Raw genomic sequence first — 27,166 nt, forward strand, 5'->3', positions numbered from 1 at the left:
ACTCTTGGATATTGGGATTGGGATTGGAGTCTTTATTCACCTCCTCAACCGAGTCCATCCACCCCAATCCTGATAGAGCTCCACAGGCTCTTTTCCCAAATCCACCTCTGGAAAATGCTCATTTCTTCCAAAGGGCATAAATTGGGTTTTGTTGGATCTGTTCCCATAAATGAGCAAGGATTGAGTGAAGATTCTTGGATATTGGGATTGGGATTGGGATCTTTACTCTTCTCCTCAACTGAGTCCATCCACCCCAATCCTGATAGAGCTCCACAGGCTCTTTTCCATTTTAATGGGAATTTTTCCCTCTCCTGGAATACCACCAATGCCCAGACTGAGGTGACACTCAGTAAATAACTCCAATCCAAGGAAAAAAACAGTTTATTCCCAAAATTCCAGCTTTTCCAAGCTCATGATTTTACCTTGGCTCCCTCCAGGGCGAACCAGGAGCCTCAGGGAACGACGGCGCCTCGGGAATTCCTGGGGAAAAAGGAGAAAAGGTTGGTGCTGACCAGGCTGCCATTTCCAAGGGACAAATCCCACATCCATCAGCTGGAATTAACAAAATTTAACATTTTCCACATCACTGGTGCCCTTTCCAGAGGGGAAATGTCAACTGGCCGGAGCGTTGGGGTTGGGAATGCAGGTTGGAAAAGGGCAGGAGGGAGAGGTCGAGTTAAATTCACCTCTGTCCATGGATAAAATCCCAAAGGAACCAGTTGAGTGTGAGGAAATGAATCCTGGGATTCATTGGCAGAGTTTATTCCACCAGCATTCCCAGGGTAAATCCTTGGGATGGTCTGGGGTAGGAAAAGTGGGTCGAGCTGTGGCCACCTTGGCTTGGGAAAATGGGAAAGGTCTCCAAACTCCAAACTCTGTCTCCAAACAGATTCCGAGTTCTGTTCTCACCTCCCTGAGGGATTCCCACCTGGATCACTCCCCACCAATCCTCCTTCTCTTCATTTCCTGCTTTGTTCCTTAAAAAAAACACCCCACACTTAAAGTTGTACTTTTCCATAGGGGGGAAAAAATTGGGATTTCTGTTAAAAAAGCAAATTTTTAAGGAAAAAAACAAACTAACACAATGTCAGCAGCTTCCATCAAATCTCTGGGCATTTTCCAGCCCCTCAAGCCCGTCCTGAATTCCAGTCTCCAGCAGATTTGGGATCTTAAAGGATTTTATTGATGACAAATCTGTTCCTCTTTCCCTTCAGGAGGTCAAACACCTCAAGAAATCATTCCCAGGGAATTCTCATCCTCTCCTGGGCTTCTCCTCTCCCACAAATTTATTTTCCAACCACCGCTGAGTGTTGGGTTTTTCCTTCTGCTGAGTTTCATGGGAATATTTTCTGTTCCAGCAGCTCCAGGAGGAAGCTCAGTGGTGAAGAGGAGTGGGAAATTTATAGGATTGGGGTTGGGATCTTCCTCTTTCCTCCTTTTTTCCCAGGGTTACAAATGAAAGGGTTGGGAGAGTTGGGAATTTTGGAATTCTTGGGAATAACTGGGTGGAAAATCCACATCACCAGGAAAGGTGGAGAGCAAAGCTCCCACACCAAAGGAATGTGGAAAGTGTTCCCATATTCCCAATGCTGTGGAAATGTTTGGATGATGTTTCTATATTCCTAAAAACCTCCTGTGATTCCCAGGGAGCCAAGGGAGTTCCTGGACTGGGAGGATTCAAAGGACAACCGGGATTTCCTGGGAAGCCTGGAGGGGCTGGAGCACCCGGACCTCGAGGGCCACAGGGCGAGCCAGGCCTGAAGGTGAGCAGTGGGTCCCCAATCCCACAGATCCCAAATCCCACAGGATCCTGAATTCCACAGGAATCCAAACAGGGGCTGAATCCCACAGATCCTGAACCCCACAGATCCTGAATTCCACAGGTCCTGAATCCCAGAGATCCTGAATCCCACAGATCCTGAATTCCACAGGTCCTGAATCCCACAGGAATCCCACAGGTCCTGAATCCAAGAAGGTTCCAAATCCCACAGATCCTAAATCCCACAGGAATCCCAGCAGGTCCCGAATCCCACAGATCCTGAATCCCAGAGATCCTGAATCACAGCAGGTCCCAAATCCTACAGGAATCCCAGCAGGACATGAATCCCACAGATCCCAAATCCCAGACGTCCCAAATCCCACAGGATCCAAATCCCACAGGAATCCCAGTAGGTTCCAAATCCCACAGATCCTGAATCCCACAGGTCCCAAATCCTACAGGTTCTGAATCCCACAGATCCCAAATCCCAAAGGAATCTCAGAAGGTCCTAAATCCCACAGATCCTGAATCCCACTGGCCCTGAATCCCACAGGAATCCCAGCAGGTCCTCAATCCCAGCAGGTCCTGAATCCCACAGATCCTGAATCCCACAAATCCTGAATCCCATAGGAGGAATCCCAGAGGGTCCTGAATCCCAGAAGGTCTCGAGTCCCAGAAGGTCTCAAATCCTACAGGTCCTGAATCCTACAGGAATGCCACAGATCCCGAATCCCACAGATCCTGAATCCCAAAGGAGTCTCAGAAGGTCCTGAATCCCACAGATCCTGAATCCCACAGGGATCCCAACAAGTCTATAATCCCAGAGATCCCAAATCCCACAAGAATCTCATCAGGTCCTAAATACCAAAAATCCTGAATCCCACAGGAATCCCATCAGATCCTGAATCCCACAAGAATCTATAGGCCCTGAATCCCACAGGTCCTGAATCCCACAGGGATCCCAATAAATCCTGAATCTCACAGGAATCCCAGCAGGTCTTGAATTCCACAGGAATCCAAACAGGTCCTGAATCCCACAGATCCTGAATCCCACAGGGATCCAAATAAGTCTATAATCCCACAGATCCCAAATCCCACAGAACCTGAACCCCACAAGAATCCCATCAGGTCCCAAATCCTTCAGGTCTTGAATCCCACAGATCCTGAATCCCACAGGGATCCCAACAAGTCTATAATCCCACAGATCCCAAATCCCACAGAACCTGAATCCTACAAGAATCCAATCAGGTCCTAAATCCCACACAGATCCTGAATCCCATCAGATCCCAAATCCCACTGATCCCAAATCCCACATGTCCTGAATCCCACAGGAATGCCACCGGTCCTGAATTCCACAGGAATCCCTATAGGCCCTGAATTCCACAAATCCTGCATCCCACAGGAATCCCAGCAGGTCCTGAATTCCACAGATCCTGAATCCCACAGGGATCCAAATAAGTCTATAATCCCACAGATCCCAAATCCCACAGAACCTGAATCCCACAAGAATCCAATCAAGTCCCAAATCCCTCAGGTCTTGAATCCCACAGATCCTGAATCCCACAGGGATCCCAACAAGTCTATAATCCCAGAGATCCCAAATCCCACAAGAATCTCATCAGGTCCTAAATACCAAAAATCCTGAATCCCACAGGAACCCCATCAGATCCTGAATCCCACAAGAATCTGTAGGCCCTGAATCCCACAGGTCCTGAATCCCACAGGAATCCCACAGATCCTGAATCCCACAGGGATCCCAATAAATCCTGAATCTCACAGGAATCCCAGCAGGTCTTGAATTCCACAGGAATCCCAATAAGTCTATAATCTCACAGATCCCAAATCCCACAGGAATCCCAGCAGGTCCTGAATCCCAGAAGGTCCCAAATCCCACAGAACCTGAATCCCACAAGAATCCCATCAGGTCCTAAATCCCACACAGATCCCAAATCCCACAGGTCCCAAATCCCACAGATCCTGAATCCCAGGAGGTCCTGAATCCCACAGGTCCCAAATCCCACAGATCCCGAATCCCACAGGTCCCAAATCCCACAGATCCCAAATCCCACAGGTCCCAAATCCCACAGATCCTGAATCCCAGCAGGTCCTGAATCCCACAGATCCCGAATCCCACAGATCCCAAATCCCACAGATCCCGAATCCCACAGATCCCAAATCCCACAGATCCCAAATCCCACAGATCCCGAATCCCACAGGTCCCGAATCCCACAGATCCCGAATCCCACAGATCCCGAATCCCACAGATCCCGAATCCCACAGGTCCCGAATCCCACAGATCCCGAATCCCACAGATCCCAAATCCCACAGATCCCGAATCCCACAGATCCCAAATCCCACAGATCCCAAATCCCACAGATCCCGAATCCCACAGATCCCAAATCCCACAGATCCCGAATCCCACAGATCCCAAATCCCACAGATCCCAAATCCCACAGATCCCGAATCCCACAGATCCCGAATCCCACAGATCCCAAATCCCACAGATCCTGAATCCCACAGATCCCAAATCCCACAGATCCCAAATCCCACAGATCCCGAATCCCACAGATCCCAAATCCCACAGATCCCGAATCCCACAGATCCCGAATCCCACAGATCCCGAATCCCACAGATCCCAAATCCCACAGATCCTGAATCCGACAGATCCCGAATCCCACAGATCCCAAATCCCACAGAACCTGAATCCCACAGGAACCCCATCATATCCTAAATCCCACAAATCCCAAACCCCACGTTGATCCACCTCTGGACACCCTGTTATGACCCCCTAAATCATCCCCACATTTCCCCATCTCTCCCCCGTTCTCTCATTCCGCGGGAATTTCCTCCATCCACGAATTCCATCTCGCGCTTCGTTTCCCTCCGGAGAATTTTTTTTTTTTTTTCCTTCCCCTCCTTTCCCGTCAAGGTCTGACCTCTCCATGGAGAAATAATTCCAAATGATCAGGACAACGAGTGGTTAATTATCCCAAGATCAGGATGCCGAGGCTCGGTGCCTCTCAATTCTCATTTTTTAATGAATATTTTTGCATTCCGACCACGTCGGGAAACCTTTAGAAAGGCAAGAGGTGGGAGAAAAAAAAAAAATAAAATAAAAATCCTGGGAAATGAGATGTTAATTCTGTCCCTGAGAAGGATCACCCTGCCCTGGAAGTTTTCTTGAGACAGCTCAGAGGAATAAAGAAGTTTTTGAAGTGAAAAAAAAAAGGGCTGGAAATGAAAATTTTCTCCGCGGTTTTGATGGGAGAGTTTCGGGCTTGGATTTAAAAAAAAATCCAGATAAAAATCCAATAAAAAATCCAGGAATAAAAGAAAAGTTGGAATAAAATAACTAAAAAAAACCAAATTTTATCCGTAAGCCCTGTTTGATTCCTGACAATGACGGCAATAATTTAATTTGGATTTTCCCGATAATTTTCCCAATTTTCTGTGAAAATCTGAATGAATCTGGAAAAATTCCCTCAGTAGTTTTGATGGGAGAGTTTCAGGTTTGGATTTAAAAAAAAATCCAGATAAAAATCCAACAAAAATCTAAGAATAAAAAAAAGTTGGAATAAAATAACCCAAAAAAACAAATTTTATCCACAAGCCCTGCTCGATTCTTGACAATGACGACAATAATTTGGATTTTCCCAATAATTTTCCCGATTTTCTGGGAAAATCTGAATGAATCTGGAAAAATTCCCTCTGTGGTTTTGATGGGAGAGTTTCGGGCTTGAATTAAAAAAAAATCCAAAAATGACAAAAAAAATCCAAGAATAAAAGAAAAGTTGGAATAAAATAACCAAAAAAACCCCAAATTTTATTGATTCCTGACAATGACAGCAATAATTTGGATTTTGGAGGACGGAATTTGGGGCAATTCCCGATTTTCTGGGAAAATCTGAATGAATCTGGAAAAATTCCCTCCCTGGTTTTGCTGGGAGAGTTTCAGGCTTGGATTTAAAAAAAAAAAATCCAAATAAAAATCCAACAAAAAATCCAAGAATAAAAAAAAAGTTGGAATTAAATAACCCAAAAAACCGAAATTTTATACGTAAGCCCAGCTTGATTCCTGATAGTGACAGCAATAATTTGGATTTTCCTGATAATTTTCCCGATTTTTCTGGGAAAATCTGAATGAATCTGGAAAAATTCCCTCCCTGGTTTTGATGGGAGAGTTTCGGGCTTGGATTAAAGAATCCAAAAATTACAAAAAATCCAAGAATAAAAGAAAAGTTGGAATAAAATAACCCAAAATCTCAAATTTTATCCTTAAGTCCTGCTTGATTCCTGACAATGACGACAATAATTTGGATTTTCCCAATAATTTTCCCGATTTTCTGGGAAAATCTGAATGAATCTGGAAAAATTCCCTCCCTGGTTTTGATGGGAGAGTTTCAGGCTTGGATTTAAAAAAAAAAATCCAAATAAAAATCCAACAAAAAATCCAAGAATAAAAAAAAATTGGAATAAAATAACCCAAAATCTCAAATTTTATCCTTAAGTCCTGCTTGATTCCTGATAGTGACAGCAATAATTTGGATTTTCCCGATAATTTTCTCGATTTTCTGGGAAAATCTGAATGAATCTGGAAAAATTCCCTCCGTGGTTTTGATGGGAGAGATTAGAGAATCCAAAAATTACAAAAAAATCCAAGAATAATAAAAAAATTTGGAATAAAACAACCCCAAAAACCGAATTTTATTGATTCCTGATAATGACGGCAATAATTTGGATTTTGGAGGATGGAAGTTTGGGAAAATTCCCAATTTTCTGGGAAAATCTGAATTAATTTGGACCTCATTAGATCCACTCTCCTCATCCTACAGATTTTTGCAGGAATTTTTGCAGGTTCACAAAAAAAATCTCTATTCCACCTCATTCCAACAGATTTTTTTTTTTTTTAATTATTTTTAATTATTTTTTTAATTTTTTTTTTAAATTTTTTTTTCCCCAAGCCAATATCCATTGACAACTTTTCCACATCAGGATCAAATATTGATGGGATTTGGGTAAATTCCATATGAAAATTAATGTTTGAATTAATTAAATCATTAAAATATCAATATCTGGAACGGGAGATGTTGATCAGAACTCAAGACTGCTCTTCAAAATGACAAAAAAAATGGGAATTCCCATGGAATTCCCCAAAAAAAAAGGGATTTAAGGCAAGAACAGAAAATATGAATGAGGAACTCAACCCACATCCAGCAATTCCCAATAATAATTTTAATTTTTTTTTGGCACCAGATCTCCTTAATCAACTCCTTTATCACAAAATCCACTTTAAAACGACTCCCAAATATTTCTTTTTTTTTCCCCAAAAAGAAACTTGGATTTTCTCCCTGTTAATTTTCCTTATGGAAACTGAATTTTACCTGGAAAAAAACCTCTGAAAATCAACTTTTTTTCCTTAAAAATAAGAGCTTGGAGTCACTGAATAAAGATGCTGTGACAGAGATATTTAAAAAAAGGAATTTTGAAGGGTGTTTTTAGGAAGAAGGTGGGAAAAGGTCCTTCCAGAACAATAAAATATGGATTAAATCCCCTCTCCAGCTCATGGAAAAACAAAATTATTTCTCCTCCTCTTGCTCCCCAGGCTGTGCCTTGCCGTGAAAAATAAATCAAAGGAATCACAGGAGGGGAGGAGAGAGCTGAAAGTACAACATTCCCTCATGGATATTTAAAAAGGCTGGAATTTTTAATGTTATTACCGAGCACAGAAAAAGCCTGTCTGGGATAATAAATGATTTTTTTTATTATTTATTTATTTTTTTTTTTTTGGACACTGATTAAAGAGAGGTGCCCCTTTTCCCACCCACGCTGCTCCTGGAATTCCGGCTTCTCCTGGAATTAAAGGAGAAACTCTGGGAATTTGTGGGGTTGGGACAGAGGGGGAAAAAATTCCAGAGTATTGATCCCATCTGGAGCATCTTCTGTTATGGCCCAGGTTGGGTTTTAGGGGGGAAAATCCCAAAGAAATGTGGGATATCTCTGGAAATGTTGACTGAAGTCTCTCCTTTTCATGGATATTTAAAAAGGCTGGAATTTTTAATGTTATTACCAAGCACAGAAAAAGCCTGTCTGGGATAATAAATGAATTTTTTTTTCCTTTTTTTTGGACACTGATTAAAGAGAGGTGCCACTTTTCCCACCCACGCTGCTCCTGGAATTCTCCTGGAATTAAAGGAAAAACTCTGGGAATTTGTGGCTTTGTGGGGTTGGGACAGAGGGGGAAAAAATTCCAGAGCATTGATCCCACCTGGAGAACACCTGAGCATCTTCTGTTATGGCCCAGGTTGGGTTTTAGGGGGAAAAATCCCAAAAAAATGTGGGAAATATCTGGAAATGTTGACTGAAGTCTCTCCTTTTCATGGATATTTAAAAAGGCTGGAATTTTTAATGTTATTACCGAGCACAGAAAAAGCCTGTCTGGGATAATAAATGAATATTTTTATTATTTATTTCTTTTTTTTTTTTGGACACTGATTAAAGAGAGGTGCCCCTTTTCCCACCCACGCTGCTCCTGGAATTCCGGCTTCTCCTGGAATTAAAGGAGAAACTCTGGGAATTTGTGGAGTTGGGACAGAGAGGGAAAAAATTCCAGAGCATTGATCCCATCTGGAGCATCTTCTGTTATGGCCCAGGTTGGGTTTTAGGGGAAAAAATCCCAAAAAAATGTGGGAAATATCTGGAAATGTTGACTGAAGTCTCTCCTTTTCATGGATATTTAAAAAGGCTGGAATTTTTAATGTTATTACCGAGCACAGAAAAAGCCGGTCTGGGATAATAAATGGCTTTTTTTTTTATTTATTTCTTTTTTTTTTTGGACACTGATTAAAGAGAGGTGCCACTTTTCCCACCCACGCTGCTCCTGGAATTCTCCTGGAATTAAAGGAGAAACTCTGGGAATTTGTGGCTTTGTGGGGTTGGGACAGAGGGGGAAAAAATTCCAGAGCATTGATCCCACCTGGAGAACACCTGAGCATCTTCTGTTATGGCCCAGGTTGGGTTTTAGGGGGAAAAATCCCAAAAAAATGTGGGATATCTCTGGAAATATTGACTGAAGTCTCTCCTTTTCATGGATATTTAAAAAGGTTGGAATTTTTAATGTTATTACCGAGCACAGAAAAAGCCTGTCTGGGATAATAAATGAGGTTTTTTTTCTTTATTTCTTTTTTTTTTTTTTTGGACACTGATTAAAGAGAGGTGCCCCTTTTCCCGCCCACGCTGCTCCTGGAATTCTCCTGGAATTAAAGGAAAAACTCTGGGAATTTGTGGCTTTTGTGGGGTTGGGACAGAGAGGGAAAAAATTCCAGAGCATTGATCCCACCTGGAGAACACCTGAGCATCTTCTGTTATGGCCAAGTTGGGTTTTAGGGGAAAAAATCCCAAAAAAAATATGGGATATCTCTGGAAATGTTGACTGAAGTCTCACCTTTTCATGGATCTTTAAAAAGGCTGGAATTTTTGATGTTATTACCGAGTACAGAAAAAGCCTGTCTGGGATAATAAATGGCTTTTTTTATTATTTATTTCTTTTTTTTTTTTTTTGGACACTGATTAAAGAGAGGTGCCACTTTTCCCACCCACGCTGCTCCTGGAATTCCGGCTTCTCCTGGAATTAAAGGAGAAACTCTGGGAATTTGTGGCTTTGTGGGGTTGGGACAGAGGGGGAAAAAATTCCAGAGCATTGATCCCACCTGGAGAACACCTGAGCATCTTCTGTTATGGCCCAGGTTGGGTTTTAGGGGGAAAAATCCCAAAGAAATGTGGGATATCTCTGGAAATATTGACTGAAATCTCTCTTTTTCCTCCCCAGGGTCCACCAGGGAAAAGAGGAAAATCCCAGCTCTGCCTCCAGGGCCCCCCAGGTGTGGATGGGCCAAAAGGAGAAGTGGTGAGTATGGGAATGATCCTTCCCAAAATCCCAAACTGGGGTGGGATGGATAAATCCCAACCTGGATGAGCCTTGGAGTTTCCAGGTTTCATTTCTCAGCTCTCCCAATTTTACACCCAAAGAGCAAATCCCAAATTCCAGGTGTTGGACACGGGCAATGCTGCCCCAAAATTCCTGCCTGGAGGTGGGAAAAAGATCCAAATTTTGGATCAGCACATCCTCCAGGCAGAGCAGGAATTAATCAATAATCAATAATCAATAATCAATAATCAATCCAAGGCAATTAACGTGTAATTAACAGAGAATTCCAACAAGAGTTTCAAATCCCAATCCCCAATTTTTTTGGGGTCAGTCCCTACACTCTACAAATCCCAATGTCCCCCCAGGGGGTTTTAGGGTCACTGCTTTAACTCCATGTGCTGCTGGTGAATAATTTGATTTTTCCCCAGCGTGGATTGAGAAAAATGATCCTCTCGGCTCTAATTGGGATCATCCTTCTTGTGCTCCTTGTCCTTTTTAATGTTTTTGAGTGTCCTTAATCCACAAATCCAGTTTCAGGATTTTGTCAGGGTGTTTTTTATCCCTTGTTGACAAAACTCAGCATCTCCTGGTTTTTTCACCTTTCCAGGGCTGGAATTGCAGCTCCGGTTTCAAATCATGTTGGGATTAATTAAATATATTAAAAATTATATAAATTATATATAATTTTAATTATATAAATATTTATTATAAAATATATATAAAATTATATAAATATTATGTTTATTATATAAATATTATATTTATTATATAAATATTATATTCATTATATAATTATATATATATAATTTTTATATATATAATTTTATAAATTATATATTGATATTTAGAACAGGAGGTGTTGATCAGAACTCAAGGCTGCTCTTCAGAAAGACAAAAAAAAATATGTGATCCCATGGAATTCCCAAAAAAAAAAACGGGATTTAAGGCAAGAACAGAAAAGATGAACAAGGAATTCAACCCACATCCAACAATTCCCAATAATAATTTTTTTTTGGTTCCACCAGATCTCCTTAATCAACTCCTTTATCACAAAATCCACTTTAAAAAAACTCTCAAATATTTTTTTTTCCCCTCCCAAAGAGACTTGGATTTTCTCCCTGTTAATTTTCCTTATGGAAGCTGAATTTTACCTGGAAAATACCTCTGGAAATCTTAAAAATAAGAGCTTGGAATCACTGAATAAAGATGCCAGAAGAGATCCAGATATCCCAAAAATTTATAGGAAATTTTATAGGAAAATTTATAGGAAAATTTATAGGAAAATACATGGGGCTTTCCCAGCCGTCACCCCTAAGGATTTCTCATTCCCAGAGCATTCCATGGAAAAATTTCCATGGAATTTGGAGATTTGGTGATGATGGAAATGGGTTTGTTTGTTTTTTTTACCAGGGGGAAAACGGTCCTGCTGGGCAGAAAGGAGCCAAGGGAGAGCCAGGCCTTTCTGTGAGTGATTTATCCCAAAATTATTTCCCATTCCAGGGGGGAAAAATGGAGGAAATCGGCCAAACTCGGCCCTGAGTTTGGGAGGGGAGGAGGGAAATGCTCAGAAATGGATTCACTCTGAGAATTTTTGGAAAATCAGGTTGTTGGTGTCACAAAAATGGGGAAAATCTGCTTCCTTGGGCTTCTAAATCCTGAGGAAGAAGGAAGGGGTTGATCCACACGGATCAGGACAAAATTCCAGCTCCTTCCACTCCCCTTCATCCCAAATTTTGTGCCACTTGATTGATACAAGGCAATAATTCCATTTTTTTTTCCAGGATGTGGATTAATTTCCCAAACAGGATTGATTTTAGCAGGGAGGGGGATTTGTGGGAAAGGATCTCCTAAATCTGAGCTGCTGAAAATTCCAGCAAAATGCCCCGAAATTTGGAATTCCAAGAAGGATAAGAGGTGATGACCCCAGCGGGACATCCACCATCCCACAGGGAAAATTCCCAATGGGATCAGTGACCTTTGGCTGTCCCAGGCATGAGGGATGAGCTCCAAATCCATGAGATTGGAGGTCCCATTCCATGGGGAATGTTGTTGGCTGGGAAAGAGGGAGAGAAAAGCAGGAGAAGGTGCAGCTCCAGATCTCCAGGTGTGGTCCCACAGCTCGTTCCCAAGGGGAAATCCTGGAGGATCATTTGGATGGAGGTGGCTCCGGGGGCTTTTCAGAGATCAGGGAAGTCTGGGAGATTGTGGCTTTGGGGACAATGACAGGAGGGTGGGGACAATCCTGGAAAACCAAACAAGGCTGAGGTGGGACATGGGTTGGGATCCCATTCCCTGTGGCCAGGAATTCCTCCTGGCTGCAGGAAAACCAGGAATTTCCAAAGGGAATGAGGTGCAAATCTTGAACCGAGCTCTCTGTGACACCAAATCTCCAATCATTGCACCCAAAATGAGGTGACTCCACCTCAGTGGGACAATCCAGGAGGGTGGGGACAATCCTTGGAAAGCCAGCCCAGGTGTGACATGGGTTGGGGTCCCATTCCTCATGGCCAGAGGAGCTGGCTCCAGAAAAAACAGGAATTTCCAGAGGGAATGAGGTGCAAACCTTCAACAGAGCTCTCTGTGACACCAAATCTCCAATCATTGCACCCAAAATGAGGTGGCTCCACCTCAGTGGGACAATGACAAGAGGGTGGGGACACTCTTTGGAAAGCCAGCCCAGGTTTGAGCTGTGACATGAGTTGGGGTCCCACTCCTCGTGTCCAGGATTTCTTCCTGGCTGCAGGAAAACCAGGAATTTCCAGAGGAAATGAGCCACAGACCTTCAACAGAGCTCTCTGTGACACCAAATCTCCAATCATTGCACCCAAAACGAGGTGGCTCCACATCAGTGGGACAATCCAGGAGGGTGGGGACAATCCTTGGAAAGCCAACCCAGGTGTGACATGGGTTGGGGTCCCATTCCTCATGGTCAGAGGAGCTGGCTCTAGAAAAACCAGGAATTTCCAGAGGGAATGAGCCACAAATCTTGAACAAAGCTCTCCAAATCTCTTCTCTCATTACACCCCAAAATGAGGTGGCTCCACCTCAGCGGGACAATGACAAGAGGGTGGGGACACTCCTTGGAAAGCCAGCCCAGGTTTGAGCTGTGACATGAGTTGGGGTCCCACTCCTCGTGTCCAGGATTTCTTCCTGGCTGCAGGAAAACCAGGAATTTCCAGAGGAAATGAGCCACAGACCTTCAACAGAGCTCTCTGTGACACCAAATCTCCAATCATTTCACCCAAAACGAGGTGGCTCCACCTCAGTGGGACAATCCAGGAGGGTGGGGACAATCCTTGGAAAGCCAACCCAGGTGTGACATGGGTTGGGGTCCCATTCCTCATGGTCAGAGGAGCTGGCTCCAGAAAAACCAGGAATTTCCAGAGGGAATGAGCCACAAATCTTGAACAGAGCTCTCCATCAAACCAAATATCTGATCATTGCAGAGAAATAAGGTGGCTCCACCTTGGTGGGACAGTGCCAGGAGGGTGGGGACACTCCTTGGAAAGCCAGCCCAGGTTTGAGCTGTGACATGAGTTGAGATCCCATTCCTTGTGGCCAGAGGAGCTGGCTCCAGAAAAACCAGGAATTTCCAGAGGGAATGAGGTGCAAATCTTGAGCTGAGCTCCCCATGACACCAAATCTCTGCTCTCATTGCACCCAAAACGAGGTGGCTCCACCTCAGTGGGACACTCCTCGGAAAGCCAGACCAGGTTTAAGGGGTGACATGGGTTGGGGTCCCATTCCTTGTGGCCAGAGGAGCTGGCTCCAGGAAAACCAGGAATTTCCAGAAGGAATGAGCCACAAATCTTGAACAAAGCTCTCTGTGACACCAAATCTCCAATCATTTCACCCAAAACGAGGTGCCTCCACCTCAGTGGGACAATCCAGGAGGGTGGGGACACTCCTTGGAAAGCCAGCCCAGGTGTGACATGGGTTGGGGTCCCATTCCTCATGGTCAGAGGAGCTGGCTCCAGAAACACCAGGAATTTCCAGAGGGAATGAGCCACAAATCTTGAACAAAGCTCTCCAAATCTCTTCTCTCATTACACCCCAAAATGAGGTGGCTCCACCTCAGCGGGACAATGACAAGAGGGTGGGGACACTCCTTGGAAAGCCAGCCCAGGTTTGAGCTGTGACATGAGTTGGGGTCCCACTCCTCATGTCCAGGATTTCTTCCTGGCTGCAGGAAAACCAGGAATTTCCAGAGGGAATGAGGTGCAAATCTTGAACAGAGCTCTCCATCAAACCAAATATCTGATCATTGCAGAGAAATAAGGTGGCTCCACCTTGGTGGGACAGTGCCAGGAGGGTGGGGACACTCTTTGGAAAGCCAGCCCAGGTTTGAGCTGTGACATGAGTTGGGGGTCCCACTCCTCGTGTCCAGGATTTCTTCCTGCTGCAGGAAAACCAGGAATTTCCAGAGGAAATGAGCCACAGACCTTCAACAGAGCTCTCTGTGACACCAAATCTCCAATCATTGCACCCAAAATGAGGTGACTCCACCTCAGTGGGACAATCCAGGAGGGTGGGGACAATCCTTGGAAAGCCAACCCAGGTGTGACATGGGTTGGGGTCCCATTCCTCATGGTCAGAGGAGCTGGCTCCAGAAAACAGGAATTTCCAGAGGGAATGAGGTGCAAATCTTGAACAAAGCTCTCCAAATCTCTTCTCTCATTACACCCCAAAATGAGGTGACTCCACCTCAGTGGGACAATGACAAGAGGGTGGGGACACTCTTTGGAAAGCCAGCCCAGGTTTGAGCTGTGACATGAGTTGGGGTCCCACTCCTCATGTCCAGGATTTCTTCCTGGCTGCAGGAAAACCAGGAATTTCCAGAGGAAATGAGGTGCAAATCTTGAACAGAGCTGTCCATCAAACCAAATATCTGATCATTGCAGAGAAATAAGGTGGCTCCACCTTGGTGGGACAGTGCCAGGAGGGTGGGGACACTCCTTGGAAAGCCAGCCCAGGTTTGAGCTGTGACATGAGTTGAGATCCCATTCCTTGTGGCCAGAGGAGCTGACTCCAGAAAAACCAGGAATTTCCAGAGGGAATGAGGTGCAAATCTTGAGCTGAGCTCCCCATGACAACAAATCTCTGCTCTCATTGCACCCAAAACGAGGTGGCTCCATCTCATGGGACACTCCTTGGAAAGCCAGACCAGGTTTAAGGGGTGACATGGGTTGGGGTCCCATTCCTTGTGGCCAGAGGAGCTGGCTCCAGGAAAACCAGGAATTTCCAGAAGGAATGAGCCACAAATCTTGAACAAAGCTCTCTGTGACACCAAATCTCCAATCATTTCACCCAAAACGAGGTGCCTCCACCTCAGTGGGACAATCCAGGAGGGTGGGGACAATCCTTGGAAAGCCAGACCAGGCGTGACATGGGTTGGGAGTCCCAATTCCTCATGTCCAGGAATTCCTCATGGCTCCAGGAAAACCAGGAATTTCCAGAAGGAATGAGCCACAAATCTTGAACCAAGCTCTCTGTGGCACCAAATCTCCAATTTCATTGCACCCAAAATGAGGTGACTCCACCTCAGTGGGACAATGCAGGAGGGTGGGGACAATCCTTGGAAAGCCAACCCAGGTGTGACATGGGCTGGGATCCCACTCTTCATTGCCAGGAATTCCTCCTGGCTGCAGGAAAATTAGGAATTTCCAGAGGGAATGAGCCACAAATCTTGAGCTGAACTCCCCAAATCTCCGCTCTCATTACGAGATGGCTCCACCTCAGTGGGACAAAGCAGGGAGATGACACCAGGGTTGGAATTCATCCCTAAATTCTGTTTTTCCCTCTCTGGCACAGGAGGAAGAGGTGAAGGAAGTGCTGAGGAGCGAAATGAGAGGGATGTGTGGTGAGTTGGCCCCGTGGTGACCCTGCCAGCTGCTAAATTGGAGCCATTTCTGTGCCAGCACGGCTCCAAATGTCACCCATTAGCTGCAAGGTGGAATTCTGGGGCCCTGCACATTCCTGACCTCCTGAAAACTCTTCATTTTTATCCCTCAACATCCCCCTCCCCTGTCTCTTCCCATTTGGTTTTGTCAGCAAAACTTTCCTCCATTTCCTCGTGGATTGAGAAACAGAATTTTCCTTTCCCACAGGGAATAACTGCCACCAGCACCACAAAAAAAAATCCAAATTTGGAGATTTTTTTATCCCACTATCCCAATATTGAATGTTTTTGGGGTCTTGCTTTCCTTTCCTTGCAAAAATCCATTTATTTCAGATCCAGCAGAACCTTCCTGCCCCATTCCCTGGGTTTTCCCTATGGATGTGGAAGGCTTTTAGGTTCACCTCTACTGGAATTATTAGGAAAGTTTTGGATCCTTGAAAAGGGAGGGGAAAATAATCCATTAAAATTATTGTTTCCTTGAAAAAATCTTATTTATGTTGGGAAAAAAAATAGCAAACAAATTTTTTCCCTGTCTCTTCTGCCTGCAGGTTGTGGAGGTGAGTTGGGAAAGATCTCCATGGAAAAGGGTAAGGCTGGGAATTCATGCAGGAAAGGATGAATTGCCCCAAACCAGCTTGAAATTGCAAGTGAAAAGTTGTTTTTAGGGAGAAATTTGCTTTTTTTTTTTTTTTTTTTTTTTTTTTTTTTTTTTTTTTTTTTTTTTTTTTTTTTTTTTTTTTCCTGGGGTTCAGTGCAGAAAATGTTGGATCACCAACAGCTTTGGGATCCTGGTTTGAGGGGGATGGATCTTCCTGAGAGGAAGTCTTCTGTTTCCACCTTCTCCTCCAGGACACGATCAAATCCCTTCCTCACTCCCAGTTTTTCGAGCTGAACCCACAGAAATCCCAATCCCTGCCCACAGAAAATCCCAATCCCTGCCCACAGAAATCCCAATCTCTGCCCACAAAATCCCAATCCCTGCCCACAAAATCCCAGTCCCTGCCCACAGAAATCCCAATCCCTGCCCACAAAATCCCAGTCCCTGCCCACAGAAATCCCAGTCCCTGCCCACAAAATCCCAATCCCTGCCCACAAAAATCCCAATCCCTGCCCACAAAATCCCAATCCCTGCCCACAGAAATCCCAATCCCTGCCTACAAAATCCCAATCCCTGCCCACAGAAATCCCAATCCCTGCCCACAGAAATCCCAATCCCTGCCCACAGAAATCCCAATCCCTGCCCACAAAAATCCCAATCCCTGCCCACAAAATCCCAATCTCTGCCCACAGAAATCCCAATCCCTGCCCACAGAAATCCCAATCCCTGCCCACAGAAATCCCAATCCCTGCCCACAAAAATCCCAATCCCTGCCCACAAAATCCCAATCTCTGCCCACAGAAATCCCAATCTCTGCCCACAGAAATCCCAATCCCTGCCCACAAAAATCCCAATCCCTGCCCACAGAAATCCCAATCCCTGCCCACAAAATCCCAATCCCTGCCTACAAAATCCCAATCCCTGCCCACAGAAATCCCAATCCCTGCCTACAAAATCCCAATCCCTGCCCACAGAAATCCCAATCCCTGCCCACAAAATCCCAATCCCTGCCCACAGAAATCCCAATCCCTGCCCACAAAAATCCCAATCCCTGCCCACAGAAATCCCAATCCCTGCCCACAGAAATCCCAATCCCTGCCCACAAAAATCCCAATCCCTGCCCACAAAATCCCGGGATTGCTCCACCAGCCCCAGGCTGAGCTCCATGGAATCCTCAAATCCAATGGTCCACCCACCCCAAAGCATCAGATCCACCCTCAGTGACCCTCAATCCACAGGTCTGGAGGTGCCTGAAGTCCACAGGAGGCTCCAAGGGCATTCCCAGCCTCGGGAATTCTCCGGGAATGGGGAAGAAAATCTCGGCACAACTCACGGCAAGACCATGTTGGACACTCAAGTGAAACCCTTCATGGAGCCACCTCTGCTCCTTCCAGGTGAGTTTCTTCCCACCTTCCCAACCCTGGAACCCTCTTGGAGCATCCCATGGACCTCCTGATCAATCCTCTGTCCCTGGAACTGGGCAGGAGTGAGGCAGGGATGGGCTCCCACGAGCTGAGCTGATCCACCCACCCCAAAGCATCAAATCCACCCTCAGTGACCCTCAATCCACAGGTCTGGAAGTGCCTGAAGTCCACAGGAGGCTCCAAGGACATTCCCAGCCTCGGGAATTCTCCGGGAATGGGGAAGAAAATCTCGGCACAACTCACGGCAAGACCACGGTGGAGACTCCAGTGAAACCCTTCATGGAGCCACCTCTGCTCCTTCCAGGTGAATTCCTTCCCACCTTCCCAACCCTGGAACCCTCTTGGAGCATCCCATGGACCTCCTGATCAATCCTCTGTCCCTGGAACTGGGCAGGAGTGAGGCAGGGATGGGATTCCCAGCGAGGAAAACCTAAATATTCATGGGATATTTGGGTGATCCCAACCTTCCAAAGGGTTCCTTTAAAAAAAGTTGGGAGGAGGCAGCATTTCCAGGGATGATTTTATCCCTTTTTTTTTTTTTTCTCCACATCCCTGGCAAGTTGCAGCAAAACTTCCAACCAGGCAGAAATGGCATCTCTGAGACCAAACACTCATCCCTGACTATTTCTGTCCAGGGCCTCGTGAACATTTTAATGAAGGGTAAAAACACGGCTTAAAACTCACGGAAAAACAACTGGATCTGTTCCTGTGATTGTGTTTTCCAAGAGGGAAGAGATCTGGGAGACCCAAATCTGCTCCTACAGCAGGGCAAGAGTCGCCCCATGGATCTCCAGATCTCCTCATTGGGGGTTGGATTTCCATCTGGAGAGAGGGAAAATAGGACAGGGAGAAATTGAGGGATTATGGAGTAATTTGTGGCAGGACTTGGAGCTCGAAATCCAAATTTTGGGACAGGATTTAAAAGGAGGGAAGAGTTCAGGATCATTTATTGTAATTCAGAAAATTAAGATGCTCAGATTTTGTCACCAGGAGGAGGAGAAGGGTTGGGTACAATTGATGACACAGCCAGAGAAATAATTCAAAATAAATTAAAAATCCCATTGCACTGAGCAAGACACCCCAATGTCATCACCTTTACACCCCAAAATCAGTTTTACAGGTGTGGCCATTTATTATGGGATGCAAGTGTGATGTTCTTTGGGAATTTCTTCCAAATTAGGGAGATGGAGCAGTGGAATGGTTTTCCAGCCTGGGGGTTTGGGGCTTAATTAGACCTGATAAAAAACTGTCATTAAATCCTCTTTGTCACCCCAAAAATATCCTGTAGGGGAGGTGTCAGTATTCCAAATTCCAGCCTAAAAGGGAGTTGGACTCCATGATCCTTCCAACACCTTCCAATCTGGGACATTAAATGGTTTGGGATGGAAAGGACCTTAAAAATTATCCAATTCCAAGGCAGGGAATTCAACAGAAATTTGGATTCCAGGGTTTTTACAGATCTCTTTCCAGTTTGGGACGTGGAATGGTTTGGGATGGAAAGGAATCTTAAAAATCATCCAAATCCAAGGCAGGGAGTCCAACAGAAATTTGGATTTCAGGGCTTTTACTGGAATTTTGCAGGATTTTTTACTCCTTTTCCAACTTGAGACATGAAATATTTTGGGATGGAAAGGACCTTAAAAATCATCCAGTTCCAAGGCAGGGAGTCCAACAGAAATTTGGATTCCAGGGCTTTTACTGGAATTTTACAGGGTTTTTTACTCCCATTCCAATCTGGGACATGGAACATTTTGGCTTGGAAGGGACGTTAAAAATCATCCAAATCCAAGGCAGAGAATTCGACAGAGATTTGAATTTCAGGATTTTTACAGCCCCCTTTCCAATCTGGGACATGAAATGTTTTGGGATGGAAGGGACCTTAAAAATCATCCACTTCCAAGGCATTGAGTCTGACAAAAATTTGGATTCCAGGGTTTTTACAGCCCCCTTTCCAATCTGGGATGTGGAATAGTTTGAATTGGAAGGGACCTTAAAAACCATCCAAATCCAAGGCAGGGAGTCCAACAGAGATTTGGATTCCAGGGTTTTTACAGCCCCCTTTCCAATCTGGGACATGGAACTGTTTGGATTGGAAGAGGCCTTAAGGATCATCCAATCCCAAGCTCATATTCCATGATTTCCCGAGTATGGAGAGCTTTGGGAATGGCTTTAAGCCAAACCCATCGATGACGGCCCCACGTAAGAAACAAAAACATCCCAAAAAAATCCTCCAGCCAAGCCTGGAACCAAAACCCAACAACCCCCACTCCCTTCCCTCTCCACTTTGTGCGTTCTCCCGACGTCTGCGCCGGACGTCAAAAATCTTCCCATCTGGACCCAAACTCGATTTACGCCGTGATGGGGAGGACGTTCCAGGTGTTATCAAATCACAGCAGCAGCCAACAATCCCATTAAGAGCCGGAGCCCGGGCTGGGAAGGCTCATAAATCCCCGAGCTCCAAATGTTAACAGGATTCTGCGAGCCGGAGCGTTATTGCCGCCAGATTCCGATCGCTCCCGGCTTTTCCGAGCTCCTCCCAAACTCCAGCCTGACATTTATCTCGGGCAAACAACCACCAGCTCTCCCCGTTTTCATCCTGACTAACGCGCCCCAACCTTTCCCACGGAGTTGTTTAACACCATTAAAAGGGGTTTTATTGCCGCCGGCTCCGCGTGGCCGGTTGCTCCGTGACGTTTGTTAGGAAGGGCTCGTTAGGCAAAGGAAGGCTCCAAGGATATTTATTTAAATGAGGGATAATTTGTTTGCACGTCCTCGTTCCGTGTGATTTCCTTGAGGTTTTGTTGGGTTGTTTTTTTTTTTTTTTCTCTCCCCAGACAGGGCAGAGCAGACAACGGGGATCTCTCAGGCAGAAGGCGACGGGCAATTACCAGGTGAAAAATCTGGGAATGAAGTGGCGCTTAGGGAAGTCACTTCCCAGGTGAAAATCTGGGAATGAAGTGGCGTTTAGGGAAGTCACTTCCCAGGTGAAAATCTGGGAATGAAGTGGCATTTAGGGAAGTCATTTCCCAGGTGAAAAGCTGGGAATGAAGTGGTATTTAGGGAAGTCACTCCCCAGGTGAAAAGCTGGGAATGAAGTGGCATTTAGGGAAGTCACTTCCCAGGTGAAAATCTGGAAATGAAGTGGCATTTAGGGAAGTCACTTCCCAGGTGGGAAGGGCAGCTCTTTCCAGGTCAAAATCCAGGAATGAAGTGGCATTTAGGGAAGTCACTTCCCAGGTGAAAATCCAGGAATGAAGTGGCATTTCAGGGAGTCACTTCCCAAGTGGGAAGAGCAGCTCTGACCAGGTAAAAATCTGGGAATGAAGTGGCATTTAGGGAAGTCACTCCCCAGGTGAAAAGCTGGGAATGAAGTGGTATTTAGGGAAGTCACTTCCCAGGTGAATAATCTGGGAATGAAGTGGCATTTAGGGAAGTCACTCCCCAGGTGAATAATCTGGGAATGAAGTGGCATTTAGGGAAGTCACTTCCCAGGTGAAAAATCTGGGAATGAAGTGGCATTTAGGGAAGTCACTTCCCAAGAGAAAAGGGCAGCTCTTACCAGGTGAAAATCTGGGAATGAAATGGCATTTAGGGGAGTCACTTCCCAAGTGAAAAATCTGGGAATGAAGTGGCATTTAGGGGAGTCACTTCCCAGGTGAAAATCTGGGAATGAAGTGGCATTTCAGGAAGTCACTTCCCAGGTGGGAAGGGCAACTCTGACAGGATGAAAATCCAGGAATGAAGTGGCATTTAGGGAAGTCACTTCCCAGGTGAAAAATCTGGGAATGAAGTGGCGTTTAGGGAAGTCACTTTCCAGGTGAAAATCTGGGAATGAAGTGGCGTTTAGGGGAGTCACTTCCCAGGTGAAAATCTGGGAATGAAGTGGCATTTTGGAAAGTAATTTCCCAGGTGGGAAGGGCAGCTCTGACAAGGTGAAAATCTGGGAATGAAGTGGCATTTAGGGAAGTCACTTCCCAGGTGAATAATCTGGGAATGAAGTGGCATTTAGGGAAGTCACTTCCCAAGTGGGAAGGGCAGTTCTTGCCAGGTAAAAATCTGGGAATGAAGTGGTATTTAGAGAAGTCACTTCCCAAGTGGGAAGTGAAGCTCTGACCAGGTAAAAATCTAGGAATGAAGTGGCATTTAGGGAAGTCACTCCCCAGGTGAAAATCTGGGAATGAAGTGGCATTTAGGAGAGTCACTTCCCAGGTGAAAATCTGGGAATGAAGTGGCATTTAGGAGAGTCACTTCCCAGGTGAAAATCTGGGAATGAAGTGGCATTTAGGAGAGTCACTTCCCAGGTGGGAAAGGCAGCTCAGCCTTGGGATCAAGGGATGAGGCACTGAAGATGCTCCACAAGGTTAAGACTCAGTTTGGGCTCGGCTTAAAGCAGCTGGGTTTGCCCCAGGGGTGTCGAGCTGGTGGTGGAGGAACTGGATGCAGTTTTGATCCAGAAAAACACAACTGGAATTTTCTGAGTGCAAACATTCCCGTGAAAATGTCCCACCCAAAATCCAGGGTTTGACCATCCCTTTGGAAAGGTCATGGTGGGGATCACAGGGATGGGTGATGGAGGAACATAGAGATCATCCCACACTGGGAATTCCCCGCTGGATGCACTCCCTTATCCACTCTGGGAATCCAGGGATGGAATTCCTCCTCTATCCACTGTGGGAATCCACTCCTGGATATTCCCATTTTTCCACTCTGGAAATCTACTCCTGGATTCCCTCCTTTGTCCAATATGGGAATCCACTCCTGGATTTCCCCATTTTTCCACTCTGGGAATCCAGTGCTGGATGTCCCCCTTTGCCCACTCTGGGAGTCCACTCGGATTTCCCCATTTTTCCCCACTCTGGAATCCAACCCATGGGGAATATGGGATGTTTTCCGACCTGGGATCCAATCCATGGGGAATGTGGAGTGTTTTTCCACTGGATCCAACCCCTGGGCGGTTGTAGGATATTTTCCCAACTGGGATCCAATCCATGAGGGACATGGGGTGTTTTCCCAACTGGATCTAATCCATGGAGAATGTGGGGTGTTTTCCCATTGGAATCCAATCCATGGGGAATATTGGATGTTTTCCCACCTGGGACCCAATCCATGGGGAATGTGAGATGTTTTCCCACCCAAGATCCAATCCCTGGATGGTTGTGGGGTATTTTCCCAAATGGATCCAATCCATGGGGAATGTGGAGTGTTTTCCTGCCTGGGATTCAATCCATGGGGAATGGGGGGTGTTTTCCCACCTGGAATCCAATCCGTGAGGGACATGAGGTGTTTTCCCATTGGAATCCAATCCATGGGGAATATGGGATGTTTTCCCATCCGACATCCAACCCCTGGATGGTTGTGGAGTGTTTTCCCACCCCATATCCAATCCCTGGGGAAGGTGGGGTGTTTTTCCCACCTGGGACCCAATCCATGGGGAATATGGGATATTTTTCCACCTGGGACCCAATCCATGGGGAATATGGGGTGTTTTCCCATCCAGGATCCAACCTCTGGATGGTTGCGGAGTGTTTTCCCACCCCATATCCAATCCATGGGGAATGTGGGATGTTTTTCCATCTGGAATCCAATCCCTGGGAAATGTGGGTTGTTTTCCAACCTGGAATTCAATCCCTGAGGAACGTGGGGTGTTTTCCCACCCCATATCCAATCCCTGTGGAATGTGGGGTGTTTTCCCACCCCATATCCAATCTGTGGGGAATGTGGGATGTTTTTCCATCTGGAATCCAATCCCTGGGAAATGTGGGGTGTTTTCCAACCTGGAATCCAATCCCTGAGGAACATGGGGTGTTTTCCCAGCCTATATCCAATCCCTGTGGAATGTGGGATGTTTTTCCACCCCATATCCAATCCCTGAGGAACGTGGGGTGTTTTCCCACCCTGTATCCAATCCCTGGGGAACATGGGATGTTTTCTCACAGCCCAGTGCCTGCAGCCCATGGACGAGGGCTCCTGCCAGCACCATTCCCTGCTCTGGTACTTCCACAGCCCCACAAACTCCTGCCGGCCCTTCCTGTTCGGGGGCTGCCGAGGGAACGGCAACCGCTTCCCGTCCCGCCGGGAATGCCAGCGCCGCTGCCAGAGCCCCACAGGTGAGACCCCAAATCCCCCCTTTGTCCAGCCAGGAGCCAGGCCCGAGCAGGAAATCCCAGCCAGGATTTGCCCATTCCCATTTCCTCAAGGTGCCCCGTTGGGAAGTTGTGGGGTTTTCTTCCCTTCCCGTTCCCAGGAGCTCCTGGACATCAATTCCATGGGTGGGATGGGCATGGATGCACCTGGACACCAGGTCCTGATATTTTGGGCTTTCCAAGGAGTGAAATTGGCAGAAATTTTGGGATTTTTTGACCTCAAAATCCCGGAATGTTCCATCCAAGGACATTCTGGAATCTTCAGCCTCCAGGCAGAGCCTGAAGTTTAATCCAGACCAGTTTAAATGGAAATTCCATGGGTGGGATGGGCATGGATCCACCTGGACACCAGGTCCTGGTGTTTTGGGTTTTCCTGGTTTTTTGGGGCTTCCCAAGGAGTGAAATTGGTGGGGATTTGTGCCCTCAAATCTCTGGAATGTTCCATCCAAGCACATTCTGGAATTTTCAGCCTCCAGGCAGAGCCTGAAGTTTAATCCAGACCAGTTTAAATGGAAATTCCATGGGTGGGATTGGTATGGATCCACCTGGACACCAGGTCCTGATATTTTGGGCTTTCCAAGGAGTGAAATTGGTGGAAATTTGGGAATTTTTGGCCTCAAAATCCCGGAATGTTCCATCCACGCCCATTCTGGGTTTAGACCTGGATTAACACCTCAAGATTGGGGTCTCACTTCATCCAGGGATTCAATAGGAAAAACTGGAAGCACAACTTGGACACCTCTGGGGGGAAAAAAAAAAAAAAATCCATGAATTCTCCACAATCCATTAAAAAAAATCCCTGGTGAGGTTCATCTGCTCTGAGTTTGAGGGAAACCTTAAAAAGAGAGAGGAATTAAAGATCATAATTTTGGGAATCACTCCAAGGGTTTGGAATCCAGGCCCAGCAGCACCAGGAAATGAGTGAATGAACTTTTTTTTTTTTTTTTTTTTCCCCAGGGAATTTCATTTAGGAACAACTGGGAATTTCACAAAGCAGCTGAAGGTGCCTCCAGCACTTTGTGGGGAGAAACAACCACTGGGAATGGGATTAATCCCAATCCAAAACAAATTCCTGAGTCCTCCTTGTGCCCATTTTTCCTGGCTGGATGCAGGAAATTCAGGATTGGGATATTTGGGATATTTGCTTTTCATGGGACAATCTGGGAATTCCAAGAAGGAATCCAAATTTCTGACATTCCCATTTTTTTTCCTCTTCCCTTTTTTTTTTTTTTTTTTCCCAAAGCAGGAAGAGGGAGATGAGCAGCTCCAAGTTCATTTAAATCCAACAGGATTGGGAGGAACGACTCCAACACCTCCAGGATGGAAAAGAAAAACTTTTGAAGATGTTTGGGGGGAAAAAAAAAAACCAAAAAAAATATGTGGGAAAACTGGAATTATGGACATTGTGGGACGAGGAGAGGAAAACCTCTGGATCCTCAGGAACAAGAGGATGGGAAGGGCAGAATTCCCGAGGCAAAGCAGGAATGGGCACAAATTCCCGAGTTCTATTTTTGTAAAATAAAAAGTGTCTCATTCCAGGGACAATTCCATGATCCCAGAGTGCTCCAATCCTTCCTTGGACATTCCAGGGATTCTCTGGCAATTCCAGCCCAGGCAGGAATTCCCAATTCCCAAGATCCCATCCAAATTCCCATTTTCCAATCCGAAGCCATTCCCTGTGTCCTGTCCCTCCATTCCTTCCCCAAATTCCAGCTCTCCTGGAGCCCCTTGAGGCCCTGGAATGTTCTGGAAGCTCTCCCTGGATCCTTCCCTTCTCCAGGCTGGCAATTCCCAGCTCTCCCAGCCTGACATTGGATCCATCTCCTCTCCAAGAAATCAATGCACTGAGGGGCTTCACTTGGAATCTCAGGAATCCATGAAGGGTCTCCCTTCCCTTTCCCTCTCTTTTCTCTCCCCATTTCCCATCCAAACCCCTCGGGATGGATTCTGAGTGTCCCAAATCCCAGAATCCCAGGAGCAGTTTGGGTGGGAAGGGACCTCAGAGCTCATTCCAGGGACAATTCCATCATCCCAGGGGGCTCCAATCCTTCCTTGGACATTCCAGGGATTCTCTGGCAATTCCAGCCCAGGCAGGAATTCCCAATTCCCAAAATCCCATCCAGCCCTGCCCTATTCCATTCCCTGTGTCCCATTGCTCCAAATCCTTATTAAAAACCTTCTTCCTTTCACCCCATTAATGATAACAACCTATTCAATAATTAAGTGCTCATTAAGGACTCCAAGTGGAATTTTTTTCCCAAATCCAAGAGGGAAAATCCCTCATCTCCCTCCCCTTGGCAGGTGTGGGATGTTGTCACTGAGGCTGAGGAGACACCAAACAGTAGAAATTCCATGGAAATCATTTTTACAGCTGGGAATTCCCATCAGGAGGGGAGGGATGGATTTGTGGGATCTGGGAATCCAAGGAAATTCCCTTCCTGTGTTGTTATTCCCAGGAATTTTTTTGGACAACCTTCTAATTTTCCCTTTCCCATCCCTAAAAACCAGCGCTCACCTCCCCACCTTTGGAATTTCTCAGCAGCTTTTGACTCCAAATCCCAAATCTGATTTCCTGGAGAAGGAAAATAATTGGGAACAGCCTCCCAAGGGAACGATTTGGCCCCAAAATCTTTATTCCTGAGGGATCCAAGGGATTTAATCCAGGTTTGGGGGAGCCAGGAAGAGAAAGTCGATATTTAGGCAGGACTAAAGTCGAGCTCAGTGGATTAAACTCAGCTCAAATTCCCATCAGAGCTGGGAAGGAATTGAGAACTGGAATTTTTTTTAATCCCCTCCTCCCTCCTCTGGATTAATCAAATGTTCCCTATGGATTTGGGCAGAGCCAAAACATTCCAGGAATGGAATTAGCTCGGCCTAATCGAGTTCCTCGGAATTATTTCAGTGTAGGGAGAAGTTTTAGAGCTGATTTCCAGGCTCCCAAGCAGAAAATTCCTGAACATCCTTTGGAAAAAAAAAGCCTTGGAAAAAAAAAATAAAAATAAAAAATAAAAAAGAAGCCAGGCTTTGAGCAGTGGAAATGTGGGATTTAAAGCACATCGAGCCATCCTCATGGAATTTGGGAATAAAGAGGGATTTGGGATCATGTTCCATGGATTTTCTCCTTTCCAGGAAGGAATTCCTGGTGAATCCAGCCAGGGAATCTTGAAACTCTCCTGTTCCTAAGCAACCCTGAAAAGGAGAGGGAGAGAGGGAGGAGAGGCTGGATGGGATAATTTGGAAAATTGGATAATGAGGCAGCCCTGGAATGGCCACGGCTCCCTCTGGACGTGCCCTGGGATTGGGTCGGATCCGTCGGGAAAGAGACGGAAAAATTCCGGAAAAATAAAATCCCGGAAAAATCCCTCGGGGTGTTCCCAGCTGGGGTTGGGATCAGGAAGGGTCAGGAATGAGGGGTTTTG

At 45.8% G+C, this 27,166-nt stretch overlaps 1 protein-coding gene across 1 annotated transcript in view; it reads left to right on the forward strand.

Moving 5' to 3' along the window:
* Positions 1 to 24,417, forward strand: part of LOC310909073 (uncharacterized protein) — a gene marked incomplete at both ends in the record, with an annotated part of 115,572 nt that extends 91,155 nt beyond the window's left edge. Inside the window, 8 exons of the mRNA XM_083860636.1 lie at positions 438 to 500; positions 1,647 to 1,763; positions 9,585 to 9,662; positions 11,094 to 11,147; positions 15,495 to 15,543; positions 16,131 to 16,169; positions 23,541 to 23,711; positions 24,407 to 24,417. Of these exons, the coding sequence (XP_083716762.1) occupies positions 438 to 500; positions 1,647 to 1,763; positions 9,585 to 9,662; positions 11,094 to 11,147; positions 15,495 to 15,543; positions 16,131 to 16,169; positions 23,541 to 23,711; positions 24,407 to 24,417 (582 nt within the window). The remainder of the gene's footprint in view (positions 1 to 437; positions 501 to 1,646; positions 1,764 to 9,584; positions 9,663 to 11,093; positions 11,148 to 15,494; positions 15,544 to 16,130; positions 16,170 to 23,540; positions 23,712 to 24,406) is intronic.
* Between the last annotated feature and the right edge of the window lie 2,749 nt (positions 24,418 to 27,166).

The sequence above is a fragment of the Zosterops lateralis genome (genome assembly GCF_965231275.1).
Source record: "Zosterops lateralis genome assembly, chromosome: 4".
Lineage (NCBI taxonomy): Eukaryota > Metazoa > Chordata > Aves > Passeriformes > Zosteropidae > Zosterops > Zosterops lateralis.